Raw genomic sequence first — 18,498 nt, forward strand, 5'->3', positions numbered from 1 at the left:
CCATGGACTTCATGCTGCAAATGATGATTCGCCGGGCCCATGCCCGCCAGCTTCCCACCAACAACGGGGAGCTGCACTTAAACGGATCCTGCAGAGCAAACCCGACTCAGCTTGCAGCCAAGCCACCGAGGAGACCAGCCCCACAATTCGGGATGCCTATCTGGCCAGGCCTGGGCATGGTTGAGACCAGATGGGATGGCCTGTTCCCACGCGAGGCTTGGTGGGTCAGCCACAGGGCAGCCAGTGTTGCCTGGGAGGAAGTGGCAGTGGCCGTCAGCTTGGAAGGTGTCACCAGGAGGACCAGCGTTGAGTGCCGTAAGAAGATCAACGACCTCCACTGGGCCACACAGGTGGGTTGGCACAGCCCCCCCCCCCCCCTGCCCCTCCAGGCACACCATGTGCAGGTGATGGGTATGCGCGAGCACTCAGCAGACAGGCAGGAGTCAGACTATGGCATAGATTGAGGAGCACCAGTGCTCCACTCACAGCGGTTTATCATCACTCCCCTGCCATTGACAGTGACCCGTGGACAGCCCCGGAACAGTCCCATAACCCTCGAGTGAGGGGGTACGGGGGCGGAAGGGAGCAAAATAGCAGGGTGGGGGGGGGGGAGGAGGAAGGGGGGGGGGAGGAGGAATGAGGGGAGAGGGGGGGAAATGAGATTAAGCCATGTTCTATGTGAAGCGGGCGAGGATGAGGGCCTCCCGAGCATGCTGTACTGTTGGTACTTCTGCCTGTCTGTCCTCCATTCTCAGGTTAGTCCTGCGGGTCCTCCCTGGGCTGGTCCTCCAGCCGCTCCTGGTCCGGCGCCTCCTTGTCCTGCTTCTCGGAGGTGGCTGCATGTTCCTCCACCTCCAGTATGTCGCCCTGTTGCGGTGCCAGGTTGAGGAGGGCACAGCAGACCACCACAATGCTGGCGGTCCTCTGGAGGGTGTACTGCAGTGCACTACAAGAGCGGTCGAGGCATTGGAACCGCACTTTGAGCAGTCTGATGCATAGTTCAATGACAGCCAGGTGGCCGCATGGGCCTTGTTGTATCGGGTCTCCACATTGGTCACTGACGTCTGTACTGGCATCATTAGCCAGGTCCTCAGCGGATATCCTGTTGGGCTTGTCCATGTCAAAGTTTATATAGTTTGCTGCCCAGGCAAATAGGGTATCCGTGAACTCTCGGATGAATTTATGGGCTGTATCTTGTGAGATGCCGCACAAGTTCCTGCTCGAGCCCTGGAATGATCCGGAGGCGAAGAAGTTCAGGGCCTTAGTTACCTTGACAGCCACCGGGAGCGGGTATCCTCCTCCACGTGGTGCCAAATCCATGAGGACATGATCCAGATGCCTCACCGTTCACTTGTTGAGGTGGAGCACATACTGTCCGTCATCTGTTTGAAAGACCAGTGACGCCTGTATACCTTGGGCCATTGACGTTCTTCTCCTTTGGGTCCCTCCCTGGCCTGATGGGCAGCTGGGTCCTCAGGGTGTGGGACAGGGCCCTGCACATGGGCCGCCGCCTCAACTCTCTACTGATGCTGCTGCTTCCACCTGGCCTGCCAGCAGCACTGTGAGGGCAGCTTCCGCGGGGCCCACGATATCATCCAGCTTGTGTAATATCTGTAAGGAATTGAAGAGATTGAGTGGTGTCTTCCACCCCGAGGCCGACCAGTCCCTTATTGCTCCTCATCCCCACCCCCCCCCCAATATTCCCTCCCATCTGACAGGCCCTTTCCACGCACCCCGGCCGCAGCGAGGTCACCTGGTCACCGGACCCCAGACGCTGTATCCCAGACACCCGCACATAACATTACCTGGAGTGAGCGCTGGTCCCCTCCCCGATGCACTCACCCACCCTCTGGTCACGGAATGTCCCCGGTGCTGGGGCCCAGCCCCTGGGTGTTCGATGTTGGTTGCGTTCATGTTGTTGCTTCCTGCAGTGTTCAGGCACAGTGTCCAGGCATCACTGATTGGGATGCTAGGCAATAACTTCCACATGCTACATGGCACACCTACCCAGTGTTACCCCTGTGCCTCTTTGAAGGCTGCTGACTTTCACAGGGAGAGAAAGCGAGACTCCAGATGCCCTTAAGAGGCTGCAAGCCTGGAAGACCTGGCCACGGGCTTCATCTTAACATGGGCAGCAGCAACCTGGGTTGGCTAGCGAGCAATGGTACTGGCAGCGTATTGTGATGGGAGCAAGAATGTTATCTTCCTTCAAGGATAGCAAGTTTGTGCTGCCAAGTGCCACTGCCACTCTCTTCACTGACACCGCATCAATCCTAGCAATCTCTTGAAACACAAATTAATGCCACGCGAAGTCTGCATTCCCCTGAGATCTGCGACCATGATGACAAAGGTCTGAGCCTGCATGGCAGCAAGCACTGATCTCATAACCTCAGTTTGTGCTTCCTCTGCACGCCTGAGAATTCGACCATCAGATGCTACATTAAAGCTGGCAAGTGCTGTCGTGGAGTTGGCCATCACTGCCATACTGAAAGGAGAGGCTTCAAGTTCTGCATGATGCCCTTTGCCATGTTGGAACCACATCCTCTGTGCTTCTTGACAGTAGCGGGGTTGGCTGGCAGACCTCCCAATGCACCAAGCATCTTGATGTGCATCCTCATTAGTGTTCTTTTTGTTGTCTGATCAATGTCCTAATTTAAGACCTATGTGGCAACACTTGTTTGCAATTTTGCCCTTTAGTGAAACAGCTCTTGTGCTATTCTTTCTCCTGGCCTGGCTGAAGCCTATTTATGCCCAGCGACATACTATGTGATGACCCCAACTATATATTCACCTCTAAAGTTTGCACATTAACTGAACTGGTGGCTGTGTACATCAGATCAATTGTCTCTTAAGTGGTGTTACTGCTTTCTCTGATCTAAGACTATTGTGGCAGTAGTTCCTTGAATATCTGAAAATAGGAAGGTTGGGTTCAAAGCAAGCAAAAGGTCCCAGATCACACTATCTACAGCTTGCACTACCAGCTTGTAGGGTGAGGGTAAAATGGGAGTTGAGAAGAAGCATAAGGCAGTAACATAATTTCATCCTCAATGTTATTGAGGACATCAGATGCACTAGGATCTGTCTCAGCTAGACCCATGTTGGGCAGCACCAACTTCACAGGGCTTAGGAGATGCGGTTTAGCCTGTTCTCTACTGCTTCTGCTCAGCTCCCTTCTATTTCATGTCACCTTGTCCTGCAAGAAAGAAGGAAGAATGACAGTGATTGTATTGTGATGTGTTTGGGTGACGTGCCTTCCACAGCTGAATAGCTGGGGGTATGTGGAGTCGGTGAGAGGCTGTTATCGGTGGAAGATGGGTGGGCTGAAGTATCTGAATGCAAGGCCTGAGCCCTGATTGCTAGGCACTGCTGGTGGGTGAGTGACGTGGTTGGTGGTGCACTTAGCAGCATGAAAGGTTGATTTGGTGGGTTAGAATAACATGTGAAGATGCATTCACTGACCTTGACATATGAGGTAATAGATTTTTTTCTGCCACTGTTGCTGTGTCCTTGCCGCCAGATTCCTTGTATTTACCTTCCTAAACACTTGCTGCCATTCCCTTTGGAGGATGTTCCTTAATGTCTCTCCTGGCCTCCCCGGGGAAACGTACCTTCCATGATTAAGGCCTCCACTACTGAATTCATAAACGTGGCAGCCTTCTCTCTGTACTGGTACTCTTTTTCCTTTGTTTCAAATTATGGTACTAGCATTGTGCGGCAACTTCCTTCCTGCCAATGTAGTTTCTCTTCAAGAGGAATGCGCTGTCTTTAAGAGCTAGAGATGAGCTGGAACATGTGCTAGCTTTGTAAATTGGTTAGGTTCCTTGTTGATCATACAGCTAGTCAGCAGTGTGAGTTGTGCTTAGCTACAGGCTACAAACCAGCAAATAACGTATCCTCAAGGGGACCAGGCATGAGTGGATTGTGAATCTCAGCCGCCGCACCTGAAAACTGGTGCAGAACAATTTTCATCTCTGCTGTATACTACTTCTAATCCTATGTCCGAAAGTTGCCTCCAAACCCATCTATCCACTTTTGTGCAATAAAATCTCCTGCAGAACCTTCTTGGGTGCCTTTTGGTTTCCACTAAAATAGCATAAATGGACACTCCCCTACATTCCATTCTGGTGATCTGGTCTAAATAGTTGGTCATCCATGCTGACTCTCGGGCAGCATGGCGGCGCAGTGGTTAGCACTACTGCCTCACGGCGCCGAGGTCCCAGGTTCGATCCCGCCTCTGGGTCATTGTCCGTGTGGAGTTTGCACATTCTCCCTGTGTTTGCGTGGGTTTCTCCCCCACAACCCAAAGATGTGCAGGGTAGGTGGATTGGTCACTCGAAATTGCCCCTTAATTGGAAAAAATGAAATGGGTACTCTAAATTTATGGGGGGGGAAAATCCATGCTGATACGTTTCGATCAGCCCATGCTTGTTCAAGTGCTCAATTGCTGTCTTTAATGGATTCTAGTCATTTCTCCACAACCGGCATTAAATTGAGAAGTCTAGTTTTATTTGTTTTTCCCCTCTTTCCCTCCCTCTCTTAAACAGTGAAGTGAAATTTACAGTTTCCCAAACCAACGGCACAATTCCTAAATTTGGAGGGCTTTGTAAAATTCTGGTCAATGCAACTGAGTTTCTCATCACTTTCTTTCATACTTTTGAGGACAAATCATCAGATCCTGAAAGTTTGTCCGTCTTAAGTCAGGTTGTTTTCTCCATTAATATTTTGCCAAACTTTAATTAAATCCCCTATGTTCCTCACCTTGACTGAAAAGGTCTGTCTCTACCTTATTAACCATTTTTTGACCACACTCTCTTAAGATGCTTATGTCCTGTAGTCATATTTCAATTTGATACAATCTTCAGGATTGACCTGTTCTTTTCCATTTAGTATGTTGAACATCTCTATATAAAGGTCCTCTCATTCGGCTCCTTGAAGTCAAATCTTTTCTCACCATCTCTCATTCAGTTTTTTCACATTAGGAGTCAGTCAGAGGTCCTTCTCTGTGCCACCTGCAAGACTTAATTGTTTCTCTAGCACTGTGATTAGGACCAAAAATATGGTCACTGCGCTGGCAGGATGCTCCGTTATGCCGGCTGGTCAATGGGGTTTCTCATTGGGGGGCAGCCCCACGCCGTCGGGGCTGTCGGCAAAACGGAGCATCCCGCCGGCAGCGAATCCAGCCCATGGTAACTCTGCAAGATGTCACCTGCTCAGAGCACTCTCTAGCTTCAGTGTGATGGTGACTTGCAATATACAGACTTGTTAACAAGCTTAAGAATCTGTTTGCTTTGCTTTGTAGATTGCTGCCTTTTAGTGAATGGTAATAGTCTGCATTGCATCTATTTTCACTCTCAAAATCTTCAGCATAATTCGCTTAGTTCCACATGATTTAATCAATAAGTTTAACCTGTCCCCTGGCCGCCACCATCGCACCTGTATTTTGTTGCAATATAGAATCATAGATTTCCTACAGTACAGAAGGAGGCCATTTGGCCCATCAAGCCTCCTCCCCCCTCCCCCTCCCACCAGTATGAGCTGCAGGTCAGCCTACTAGTAAGGTTGCTGCAATTGGTCTTGCCATCCTGGGATAGGGAGGAGAAAATTATGTTCCTGTTCCCTGGGCAACATGCATAAGGAGTGAAAGCGTGATTAGATTCAGCACTGATACCTTTATCCTTATGATGAAATTGGCTAGCAGTATTCTTTTCCCTTTATTGAAACTGTTTAATGCTTTTCTAGGCGTTAAGGACCAAGAAAGCCCTGAACAAGATGCTCCAAATGGGATTGGCGTAAAGTTGGCATCAGATGGATCAAATAGTGCAACGGCAGTAGAAATTCAGCCAAAAAAGATTAAAGGTTTTGGCTTTGGAGACATTTTTAAAGATAAACCTATCAAACTGAGACCAAGATCAATGGAAATAGAACTTGAGAACAGTACTATTAATAAGGTAAATGCTCTTAATTATATAATTTTTTAATATATATATATATATGTAATAGATTTTAAAAGAACATGTACTGTAATTGAATTCAATGTTGTTCGATTAATATCAGGTACTGTTCGGCGCTGGGTTGTGTATCCTTGCCTACAGAAAAATTGATAAGCAATAGCTGACTTGTTATGAATATGTGTATCTGTTTGCATCGTAAAGGAAGAGGACAATAGGCTAGGCGTACAAGGCAACCTTAAAAATTGGTATGGACAAGAGAGTTGAATTCCAGATATAAAGTGAGAGTGACTGCCTTGGTATCAAGCCAGCAGTTGACCAAGGTTGGCATTGATGATCCCCAGCAGAATTACCGACGAATAATTAAAACTGAAAATACACAGCAGGTCAGTTAGTATTATCTCCACAAGAGAAAAATAGGCTTTGCATTTCACAGTAGACTGTTTGTCAGATCTGATGGAGGGTTTCCCCGTAAACTATATTTTTCTCTTTCAGATGCTGACTACTAGTCTGTGCATGTTCATTGTTTACATTTTTCTGACAAATATTCTGCATTTGTCATTTTCTTTTTAATCTGTAATGGAAATTGAAGGCGGGATTTACCAACCACCCCGCCGGGTGTTTTTCGGCGGTGGAGGCGGCCCGCCAGCAGGTTCTACCGATCTCGTCGTCAAAGGGATTTCCCGGTGACAGCACCCTCGTCGCCGGGAAACCCGTGCGTCGGTGTGTGAAGCAAACATATTTTATGTGGTCAGATTTAATTTATGATTGATGAACATGAAAATAGGCAGACAAATTTGAAAATTTGATCATATAAAATATGCATTTGTAATTTTGTATTTTTTTCCTGAAGGATGGAGGTTCAATTAGCTACATTACTAGAATACACATATGTAGAATCCAATCCAACAACAAGGTATGAGCATTGTGTGGACTTTGAATAATTAAATCTTTGAAGGAAAATTTCATCTATTTCTGGAAATGAACCCATTGTGGATGTGCAGCATCTTGGAACATCCTGAGGTCATGCAAGGTACTTTATAAGTGCAAGACCTTTCTTTCTTAACTTGGTCACTATTCCTTTTTCTTGGAGGAAGTGTTGTTCTTAAAATTTCTTCTCTGGATGTGGATAATGCTGGCCTGGCCCATCCCTAGAATGCCCTGCGAAGGTGGTTCACAATTGTCTTGAACTGCTGCAGTGGTCTCGTGATGGTTTTAGGTAGGGAATTCCAGCAACAATGAAGGATGTACAAGTCAAAATAGTGTGTAATTTAAAGGGAAGGCCAGGAGTAAATTTGCAACCAGAAAGGTCCAATAAACAGCGATGGGATAGCAGGGGGGGTCTTGAACCTGCTTCATTATTATTGGGTGGCGAATGTGGATTAGGTGCGGCGGTGGTGGGAAGAAGAACGGGTAGAGTGAGTTCGGATGGAGGAGGAATCTTGCAAGGGGTCTAGTTTGAGGGCTACCGTGATGGCAGCATTGCCAATGGCTCCAAGTAGGTATTCAGAGAGCCCGGTGGTGCAGTCCACGGTGAATATATGGAATCAGTTGAGGAAGCAACTTGGGGCGGAAGGGATGTCGGTGTTAATGCCGCTGTGCGAGAATCATGGGTTTGAGCCCAGAGGTGGATAGTGTATACAGGAGGTGGAGGGAAATGGGGCTGGCCAAGGTGAAGGATCTGTATTTGGAGGAAGGGTTGGCCAGTCTGAAGGAGCTAAGGGAGAGGGTAGAGCTGCTGAGGGGGAGTGAGTTCAAATATCTGCAGGTTAGGGACTTTGCGCGAAAGGTCTGGAGGGGGTTCCCTAAGTTGCCAGGATACACTCCGCTGGAGCGACTGCTGCTTCCGGAAGGATTGGTGATATATACAAAGGCTGGGGGGTGCAGGGAGGTGAGCAGGTGGTGGAGATCAAAGAGAAATGGGTAGGGGAGTTGGGAGGGGAGATCAATTGGGGAGTATGGAGTGAGGCACTGCGAAGGTAAACGGGACCTCCTGTGCAAGGATGAGTCTCATACAGTTTAAGGTGGTGCACAGGGTGCATCAGACTCGGGCAAGAATGAGTGGTTTCTTCCAGGGGGTAGCAGATGAGTGTGAGAGGTGTGGGCAGGGGCTGACGAATCACATGCATATGTTTTGGGGTTGCGAAAAAGTGGGATGATTCTGGGCAGGGTGTTGGCGTTCTTAGCCAAGATAATGGAGGAGGAGGTGGACCAGGACTCTTTGGTGGCGATATTTGGGGTTTCAGAGAAGCCGGAGCTCATGGAGAGGAGGAAGGCCGATGTTGTGGCCTTCGCTTCTCAGGTTGCATGCCGGCAAGTTTTACTGGAGTGGCTGTCAGCATCGCCACTGGGGAGATAGCAGCTTAGTTGGGTGACCTGTATGACTTCCTGCAGATGGAGAAGATAAAATACGAGTTATGGGACTCTGCAGAGGGGTTGAGAAAAGGTGGGGGATGTTTGTGACGGTATTTGAGGAGCTGTTCGTCGCAGGGGGAGGGGGGTGAAAAAGGGGAGGAATTTGTAGACTGTATAGTTGAGTGCTAGGAAGTATGTTTCCCGGGGTGTTTGTGTTGTAACCAGTTTTGATTCATGTTTGTAATAAAATACATTTTTTTTTAAAAACAGCGATGGGATGAATGTTTCATTTTTTTGAGGGGATAAATATTGACCAGGACAATAAGAAAATTTGTGAAACCCACGCAGACACGGGGAGAATGTGCAAACTCCGCACGGACAGTGGGCCGGGATCGAACCCGGGTCCTCAGCGCCGTGAGGCAGCAGTACTAACCACTGCGCCATCGTGCTGCCCTAGCTGGACCGGTCTTAGTAAAAGTACGGATTTTATCTATTTGATGTATTGCAAGCAGTCTGGTTCAGTCTCAAACAGTTGGCAGGAAGATGAATGAAGTTGGTAGATGCGGAGTGGAGTTTGCAACAGGGTTTTTCCCAATTTTTAATTGGAGGAATTTCTGCTCATCCATCATTGAATGTCGGACATGAAGTTTGATTTAGTAACAGGTGGTTTGTCGAGAGAGGTAGTAACCAGGTAGAGCTGGTGTTGTCCTTGTACATGTGAAATTTTGCACTGTATTTTTGGTTGTAAACATTGCTATCTAACCCCTTCCACTTCAGAGAACGTTTGAAACTCATGTGGTTTTGCATATGACTCACTACAGTCATGCTTCTGAAGCCGTACACTCTAGCAATTTATGAGCTAGGAATTCAGTTTATCTCCCCGTCGTTCGCAGGAACGAATATTGCCACAATGAAGGTAATCTTAATACATTTCTAATGATTTAATTATCTGTTCTGTCTTCTTGGAGAGGTTTGTACAATCGAGAATTTAGTTCTCAAAACTCTGGTCAGGACAATGTAAGGAATGAGGAAGTTAATCGGAGACAGAATTTTGTAAATAAAGTTGTCCAGTTATATTTGGTTCCAGAACCAAACAAACATACTAGTATCATTAATGTTTTTAAATCCACCACACTCTTGATGTGTGCATATTTTATAAAAGAAAACTGTTTATTACTTAAATTTCTGTTGAATATTGTAAGCTTTGGTTAATGTAAGCCTTTTGATTATACATGCAGTTATCAGCTAATTATGATCCACTTGAATTTATTGGACTTCAGTTTTACAGAATTCAGTTAAACTACTGCAAATTTAATAAGTGAATATAATGTAGACTCTTCCAACCCCTCATTCTTTCCCATCCTCCGTCCCAACTAATCCATCCACCCATCACATACCAATAGAAGTGAAGGGAAGTATTTCATAATGGAATCAAAACTGCATTTGAGGGTTTAAAATGCAAACCTAATTCCTCATAGGATTTTCAGATGAAAATTGTTTTGTGGATTTAGATAAAAAGAATCGACACTGAAATTATCTGTAATCTTTCCCCCCCATTTTTGCTAAACTTTGGGTTTTCTTTGACTTGCCGATTACTTCTTTAAATCTGCAAATTTCTCCAGATACTGCATGGGAATAAAATGCTTGGTCAGATTTTCAGCAAATGAATAACTGACTTCCTATTGTCAAACTCTAGATTTGTTTTATAAATGGATATTCTGCAAGCCATCTGCCTGCTTCAAGATACTTGAACGATTATTGAACTGTTGTAAAAGCAGAAAATGCTGGAAATACACAGCAGATCAGGCAACCTCTGTGGAAAGAGAAACAGAATTTAAATTTCTGTTCAATGACTTTTCATCAGAATTTTGATTTTACTTTTGTATTAAATTGTGTTGTGTTGAAAAAAAAGTACATAATTGTACCCACTCTTGGCTATTCAGATGACATTTTTAAATTAAAAAAATAATAGGCAATTTAAAAACAAAACTCTTGGAGGATGATCCTCAGTTTGCTAACATTGAGAGCATATATGGTGTGCCACAGCTTTCTTGACACTTTTAAGGGAATCCATTTTACTTCACAGTATTTTAAAAGTACACAGTTGGAGGTACAATGCTGTTAATAGATTAGTACAGCTTGTTTTCATCTTTTATAGCAGTATCCTTGGGGGATTTCCTCACTACTATGGGTACAGAATTATTAAAAAATTGCACAAATTCCAACGAGGAAATCTCCCCTTTATTGATAAACTGCTGTCAGGTTTTGCATTTGAATTCTGTTGAAGTAGTCGAAAGTTTGTTTTTGAGCCCTCCTCCAATTGCGACAGATCTGAATTGCGTTAAGTTTAAGTTCACAAGACAAATGTTATTTGACTTTGAAGGTTTGAAATGGAAGTGTTGTCCATTATAGGCTAAAATCGTGAAAGACGACATACTTCTGTAATTATAATAATCAGTAACTGATGCTTACAGGGCAAGAAGCTCTCAGAATAGAGCATTGACGTGTAGTGGAGTTATGGAAAGGATGCTAAAGTTTATCTCCCCATGCCTGGGTTAAGAAAGAGAAAATTGACTAGGGTTCTTGCTCCTTATGCAAAGCCAAATACTGCAGATGTTGGAATTGTGAAATTAAAAACAGATAATTCTGGAAATACTCAGTAGATCTCACAGCATCTGTGGAGAAAGGAACAGGTGACATCCCAGCTCTGTCACTTTTCATCAGGACTTGAATAAGTTAAAGATGTAACCATTTTAATAATAATAATCTTTATTGTCACAAGTAGGCTTACATTGCAATGACGTTATTGTGAAAAGCCCCTAGTCGCCACATTCCGGTGCCTGTTCGGGTACACTGAGAGTGAATTCAGAATATCCAAATTTCCTAAGCAAGTACAGAGTTAGGAAACGGGATGGGAAAGATTCATGATAAATGGAGGGCAAAAGTGGGTGGTAATAGGTCAAATAAGGAAACAAAAGATGAATCCAGGGCTAAATGGTTACAGAACAATCATTACCAGCGCCTATTGTCTAAGAAAATGGAAGTGGTGACTATGACATTGAATCTTTAATAAATATAAAGTGCCTAATTGAAAGCTGGCGTGCCGATCCTATAGGTTGCGTTAGTCTTCTTTTGTACAGTACAAGTTTCAGTACAGAGGAGTGGGAGTGATTTTCAAGAATTAAAGTGGCAAACAGCCAAAGGCTTTGGTACACTTGTATACTGAACAGACATGCTTAGCAAGGAGATCACTCGATTTGCATTGGTTTTCTCCATGCAGAGTCCGTCTCCTGAGCAGCAAATATTATATACAAAGTTGGAAGAAAATGTAGGAAAATGGGTGTCAAGCCAAATAGGTAAGATGTGACCAAAAACTAGATCAAAAGAGTGGTTTTAAACAAGCAGACGAGAGAGATAGAGGAATTTAAGGAGGGAATTCCAGGGGGTGGGCAGTTGAAAGCACAGCTGCTCATGGAAAGAAAAATTGAGTGGGTGAAAACACAAGAGATGAGAAGTATGAGGACTGAGATTTCATGGAGGGGATAGTAGGGCTTGGATAAGGTTGCACCATTAATGAGGAACAACACCAATGAGGGAGTTAAAGACTAGACTAGAATTCCAAAAGCAAGACATGTGGATTGAGTGCAAATGTATGTAAGTGAGAGCAGATAATGGGTCAGCAGGCCTAGTGGTAGGATAGGAAATGGGCAGCATTATTTTGGACGAGCTGAAGTCTCTGGAAGGTAGAGCGAGTGGCTGGTCAGGACAGAATTGGAGTGATAGAGCTTGCAGGTGATAGAGGCATGTAGAAGGATTCCAGCAAGAGAATGGGCTAGGTGGTGTGAAAAAATAAAAGAAAGACTTGCCGTTCTACAGCACTTTTCACGACCACTGGATGTCTCACAGCACTTGAAGCCAATGAAGTACTTTGAAGCATAGCCATTGTTGCAGTATTGGGATGCCTGCGGCCAATTTGGGCACAGCAAACCTCCTCAAATAGCAGTGATATTGACCAGGTAATCTTTTTTAATGTTGAGTGAGAGTCAAATTTTGGCTTGGATGTCAGGGATTAAACTGCTCTTCTTGGAGATAGACAATATGACAGTCGGTTTTGCATGCCACCTGCTCCCCCGAGTTCCACCCCGCTGAAGACGCCGTGTCTCGCAGTCAGCACCCGGAACAGGGTGGCATGACTGCATCTGCAGCAAAGTGCACTGGGGCCCTCTGGCCAAAAAATGCTCGCCAGGGCCATTGAAGGCCACGGGATGTGGCAAGCAGCAGGCTGCCTCCACCTCTGCTGTGCATAGTGGTAGAGCAAGGAAGGCTAAGCACGTTGATGATCACAGAGGGCACTGGGAAAGGAAGGGTGGTAGATAGAGGGTGGTGGAGGGAGGTGGGAGTGTGTATTTGGGGGTGGTGGGGAGAGTGGGGCAGTAGTGGACAATTACGTGTGACACAATAAAACATGGGGGTCCTGGACACCCCCAATCAGCAGACAGGAAGGTGTCAGACTATGTCATAGATTGAGGATTTCCAGCGCTCAGCTGTCAGCGGGCTAACTTCAGCCCTGCCCTTGACAGTGACCCTCTGACAGTACCGACACATTCCCAGCATCCTGGATTGATATAATGCAGACCCTGGGAGGGTGGGAAATGGGGGGGAGAGGAATGGGGGGGGGGGGGGGGGCGGGCGTGAGGGTGTCGATGATGGACTGGGCCATGTCCTACTTGAAGCTGGTGATGATGAGGGCCTCCCTGGCCCACCGGGCTTGATGGATCCTCACCGCTGCCTCCTGTCCTCCAGCCTCCGGCTGGTCCTCTGGTTCTTCCCTGGGATCACCTCCAGCCCCTGCTGATCTGGCGCCACCTCGCCATCCTCATCCTTCTCGGAGGTGGCCACATGTTCCTCTCCCTCAACCGCCGGCACATTGCCCCGCTGCTTGCCAGGTTGTGGAGGGCATACCAGACCACCACAAAGCGGGCGACCCTCCGGTGGGTGTACTGCAGGGCACCACCGGCACCTCAAGAGATTGGAACTGCATTTTGAGCAGATCAATGCATCGCTCAATGACAGATTGCGTGGCCGCATGGGCCTCATTGTACCGGGTCTCCGCACCGGTCACTGGCCTCCGTACTAGCATCATTAGCCACATCCTAAGCGGGTACCCCTTATCCCCCAAGAGCCATCCGGCCATCCTGTGGTGTTTCTCGAAGGGGCCGGGGATGTCTGACTGCCCCAGGATGTAGCTGACGTGCACACTCCCTGGAAAGCGTATATACACATACATGATCTTAAGGTGGTGGTTGCACATGAGCTCGATGTTCAGGGAGTGGAACCCCTTTCAGTTGACATAGGGCTCTCCCAAATGGCCCGGTGAGTGCAAGGCGGCATGCGTGCTGTCTATCAGCCACCGAACCTGGGGCCTCCTGGTGGAGAATCCTGCTGCTGGGCTTGGTCCGTGTCAAAGTTTATGTAATTTACTGCCTGGGCAAGCAGGGCATCCGTGTGCTGTCGGATCCAACTGTGGGCACCGAGAGCAGGTGTCATCCTCCTCCATGTGGTGTCAAGTCTGCAAGGGCATGGCACAGGTGCCGCACTGTCTGCTTGTTGAGGCGGAGTCTCCTGCGGCATGTGCTGTCTGTCATTTGCTTGAAAGACCAGCGACGCTTGTACGCCCTGGGCCATCGCGGACCTCCCACTCTGGGTCTCACCCTGGTCTGATAGACTGCTGTGTCCTCAGGGTGTGGAGCCCCGCATATGGGCCGCCGCCTCGAGTCTCTGTCAACGCTGCTGCTGCCAATGTCTCCGGTGCTTGGCCGCCTGGCCTGCCAGCAGCACCACTTGGACAAGTTCCGCAGGTCAAAAATATCGTCCATACCGTTCAAGATCGGTACCACCGGAACGTTCGGGAAGACCTTTCGTGCAAAATTCCGTACCTGCATATGCCTGGAGCCCAAACATCACCCCAAACCCTTCCAAGCTTGCGAACCGTCCCTCCAAAAACAGATCCTTCATCTCTTTCACCATCCCGGGATCCTCGCATCCTGGCTCAAACCCATGTTCTATCTTATCGGCGTCACCCTCGAGCCTGCCCTCAACTTAAAAGTGCTGACGGAGTTGCCCCCAGATCTTCAGCTACCACCACAGGACTACCTGTGTATTGTTTTAACATTATTAATAACCTTAATATTTCTTGGCCTTTGAGCACGCTCCAACCCAAATGTACTGTTTTAAATGTAAAAATTAAATATGATTTTCCTTTTCCCTGGGAATTTTGCTGGATTGTTTGAAGGAACATACCAGAAAAAAATGTCTTTATTAGTTGTTGCTACAGTTTGTTGTCTAGACACATTGTCACCCCTCCCGTCCCCTTCCTGCCCCAGCAAGAGCTCAACTGAATCATCGAGTTGTCTGCTGCCAAAGGCAAAGATTCAGTGTTGAAATGACATGTTTCACTTCCTCTGTTCTTGGACGTGTTCTGTGCACTGTGGCTCTGGCCGGTCAGAACATATGAGTGGAATTTTTTGTCTTGGCAATCCCCACCCTATTTCTCCCTGTCCTACAGAACAAGTTTAGACTTAAAGACCCCAGTCTGGCTGCTTTTTGGCTCCAAGATACTGGTGCCTTAAAAGGCGAGTGCCTAACAGTGCCATGAATAATGTAGGTGCTTGCCCCTTTTATGCAAATGAGACCATCCTAAGAATTGGGGCAGAATTACTGTTATGGTAGACTGATAGTGGTCCCACCATACTGTATGTATACAGTGATGCACCAGCCCAACTTGAATTTTTGCTCTCCTTTCTTCAAAACAAAACCAACCGACAACTATGGTTCTGATACCAAAGCTAGAAATATTGGGAAATTGAGCATGCTGTTTTATTTACATTCATGATTTTTCATTTTAAAAATTCTTTAACATAGTTATGAGTAGACAGTCAAAGTCCTTTTACGGAATTTACTGTCGTCTAGCTCAGTTGGGACTGCACTCACCCGATTTGATTCTTATTTATCTAATTGTTGATAATCACCTATTCTGGTTTCTCTTGTTGCCCCCACACAGTTACCTTTGATGTCCCCTGAGGATCTATCCTTGATCCCTCTTATTCCCATTGCCCCTCGTGAGCATCATCCAAAAACGCAGCTTCAGTTCACACATGCATGTGGATGACAGCCAGCTCTACCTCTTTACCATCTCACTTGTCTTTTCCACTGTCTCTTAGTTGTCAAACTGCTTGTCTGACATTCAGTACTTGATGAGCAGAAAGTTTCTTTAATTAAATATTAGAAGACCAAAATCGTTGTCTTCAGACCCTACAACAAACTCTGTTCCATCCCACTCCCTGGCTACCCTAGATTGTTTATAGTCTTTGTCTGAGCTTCTAAAGACATGCTTCTGCCATCACCAAGATCACCTATTTCAACTTCGATAATATTGCCCACCTCTAGCTTGCCTCGGCTCATCATCTGCTGAAACCCTCATCCATGCATTTGATATCTTTAATGCACTCCTCGCTGGCCTCCCACGTTTCAAAAACGTGAGGTTATCCACAACTCTGCCTGTACCTTAGCCTGCACCAAAGACTGTTCACCCATTGCCCTTGTGCGTGCTGACCAACACTGTCTCTTGTTTAAGTAATACCTCAATTCTAAAATTCTCACCCTTGTTTTCAATGGCCTTCCTATCTTGGTAATCTCCTCCAGCCCCACGTCTCTCTGATGTCTCTGGCCTCTTAAGGATCTCCCAACTATTAATCACTCCACCATTGGTGGCCATTCCTTTGGCTCTCGAATTCACTCCATAAATTTCTTCTACCCCTTTCCTTCTTTAAGATCTTCCTTAAAACCTACCTCTTTGACCAAGGTTTTGGATGCCTTAATTAACTCTTTATGTGGCTCACTGTCTTATTTTGTTTTGTAATGCCCTATGAAGCAACTTGGTTTAACTAAAAATGCTAATATGAATATGCTATTGTGTCACAGCCCTCTGGGCGAGCGCGCAGTCAATTCTAGGCCCATTTGATCAGGAGTTGCAGCACAAGTGAAATTACATGTTATTTTAAATTACCTGAGGAGCTTTGCTGAGCCGAATAAACTGCAGTCACCAAGTTTGTAAATTTAACACGAATAACCATTTATTATTTAACAATAATACAATTAAACAGACAAAAAATGTAACTGACTACCTAATACCCCTTGTCCAACCATCCCTTTCCAACTCGCGCCCCCCCCCTCTTCCCCCCACCCCCATCTCTTTCCCCCCCCCCTTCCCCCCACACACACACATGCACGCATGTGCACACAGACAACATGGAGGGAAAGGATGGTGGAGAGGGAAGAAAAATTATAAAAGTTTAAAAGATCTCTGATGCACTATGATGTTTTTCAGTTGAAATCTTTCAGGGTGTTCAAGTTTTCACATTGATGCTTCTTCCAAGTTTGAGAAGGTTTTCTCTGGCAAGGCTGTCTACTTTCTTTGTAGATTCAAGATCATTTCAACTATATAGTGAAGCTGTGCCAGGCACTCACTGGTTTTAGAACAATAAAGCAGTCCTTTATTTCAGCGAGAGTGAGAGAATTCCTTCTTTGTTCAAAGTCTAATCACTTCTTTTTTTCAAATTTAGAATACCCAATTATTTTTTTTCCAATTAAGGGGCAATTTAGCATGGCTAATCCACCTAACCAGCGCATCTTTGGGTTGTGGGGGTGAAATCCACACAGACACGGGCAGAATGTGCAAACTCCACATGGACAGTGTCCCAGGACCGGGATTCGAACCCGGGTCCTCAGCGCCGTAGTCCCAGTGCGAACCACTGCGCCACCGTGCTGCCCCCAAAGTCAAATCACTTCTGACCAGCCCTCTCAGAAGCATTCTGCAGGAACAATCACTGACTGTTGTAAGTCAGAGCACTGTTCCTGGCCAACCCACAGGTTACTTAAAAATACAGATGATCATTTTGTTCCTTGAGAAACCTACTCTTTTTCTCAATTGAAAATTGCAATTTCTAGCTCTTAAACCCTGCAGATGTTTCAGAAGGAGGAGCTAAGTTGATGTAGTATTGCTGTGTAAAGCTTGAAAATATAGTTTTAATGACATGTACCATTGTTATTGTTCTTTCATTGCTTCTGATGGTGTCCAAAGTTTCTCCTGGTAATTCTTTGGTGATGTGATGATACTGACATGTGTACACAGCTCCTGCCAGATCAGAGGTGGCAGGCTGTAACACCCCTTCTAATTTTTTTGTAGCGTGCAACCAATTAATTTAGGTTCACGGTACCTACAAATTCTTTGTGTGGCCATGCACGCATAGTATCCTAAATGAGACAGCTTGTGCACAGTAACCTTTGGGTTGCTGTGTGGCCGCACACCCTAGAGGGAACATTGGCAGGATTGTAGCAACTTAATCCACCCTGTTGGCAATAGAGTGTAGACATTGGAACACTGTAATAGCAATTGATCATTAAGCTATTTGAGCCTGCTGTGCCATTTAATTATATCATGACTGATGTGTGTGTCAACTCCCTTTACCTGCCTGGAATTTTCATCAGGCCTTGCTTCACCGGTTTTATGCACCAGTTATTATGCAAACTAGCTTCTTGGTTTGATTTTTAAAAAATCAGAAACATTAATTTTACTTATTATCATTGTAAACTAGCAGGTTTTACAGCAATTAAAGTTAATGCTGGTGCTTCATGATTTAGTTGTCAGCTGAGTCCGAGATAATGCAATCTGATAAGGTTATGAGACAGCTGAGCACATCAAAGTTATAGCTTTCAGGGAATTGTGCTGTGTATTGCGAATATCTAATTAATTGTTTAGAATATGACTCTTAGTTTTAGGAATTTAAATTTTAACTTTAGAGAATGGGGTGAATCTAATTCAAACAAAGCTTGGAGTTTATTACACTTAACAGTTTTTGGACATGTTGACTCAAGATTAGTAGAAAGGTAAAATTTTAAAACAGCAAGTGAGTTACTTAGCTGAGGGACTGGAGACACAATGCATGCAATCATTTCAATAAAGGCAGTCCAGAGAGATATTTTTGTCTTGCGATTGGATTGGATTTGTTTATTGTCATATGCACTGAGGTACAGTGAAAAGTATTTTTCTGCGTGCAACTCACACAGACCTAAATTTAGATTTAGATCTAAATTAGTGGAAAAGCATTTGGTAAACCATGAAGTGTTATACAATCCA

At 45.8% G+C, this 18,498-nt stretch overlaps 1 protein-coding gene across 2 annotated transcripts in view; it reads left to right on the forward strand.

The window, feature by feature from the left end:
* sh3kbp1 (SH3-domain kinase binding protein 1) overlaps positions 1-18,498 on the forward strand; it is a 442,493-nt gene that overhangs the window by 266,526 nt on the left and 157,469 nt on the right. For both annotated transcript variants that reach the window (XM_072514175.1, XM_072514176.1), the window contains exon 6: positions 5,740-5,948. In XM_072514175.1, the coding sequence (XP_072370276.1) occupies positions 5,740-5,948 (209 nt within the window). The remainder of the gene's footprint in view (positions 1-5,739; positions 5,949-18,498) is intronic.

This window comes from Scyliorhinus torazame, chromosome 8 (assembly GCF_047496885.1).
Source record: "Scyliorhinus torazame isolate Kashiwa2021f chromosome 8, sScyTor2.1, whole genome shotgun sequence".
NCBI lineage: Eukaryota > Metazoa > Chordata > Chondrichthyes > Carcharhiniformes > Scyliorhinidae > Scyliorhinus > Scyliorhinus torazame.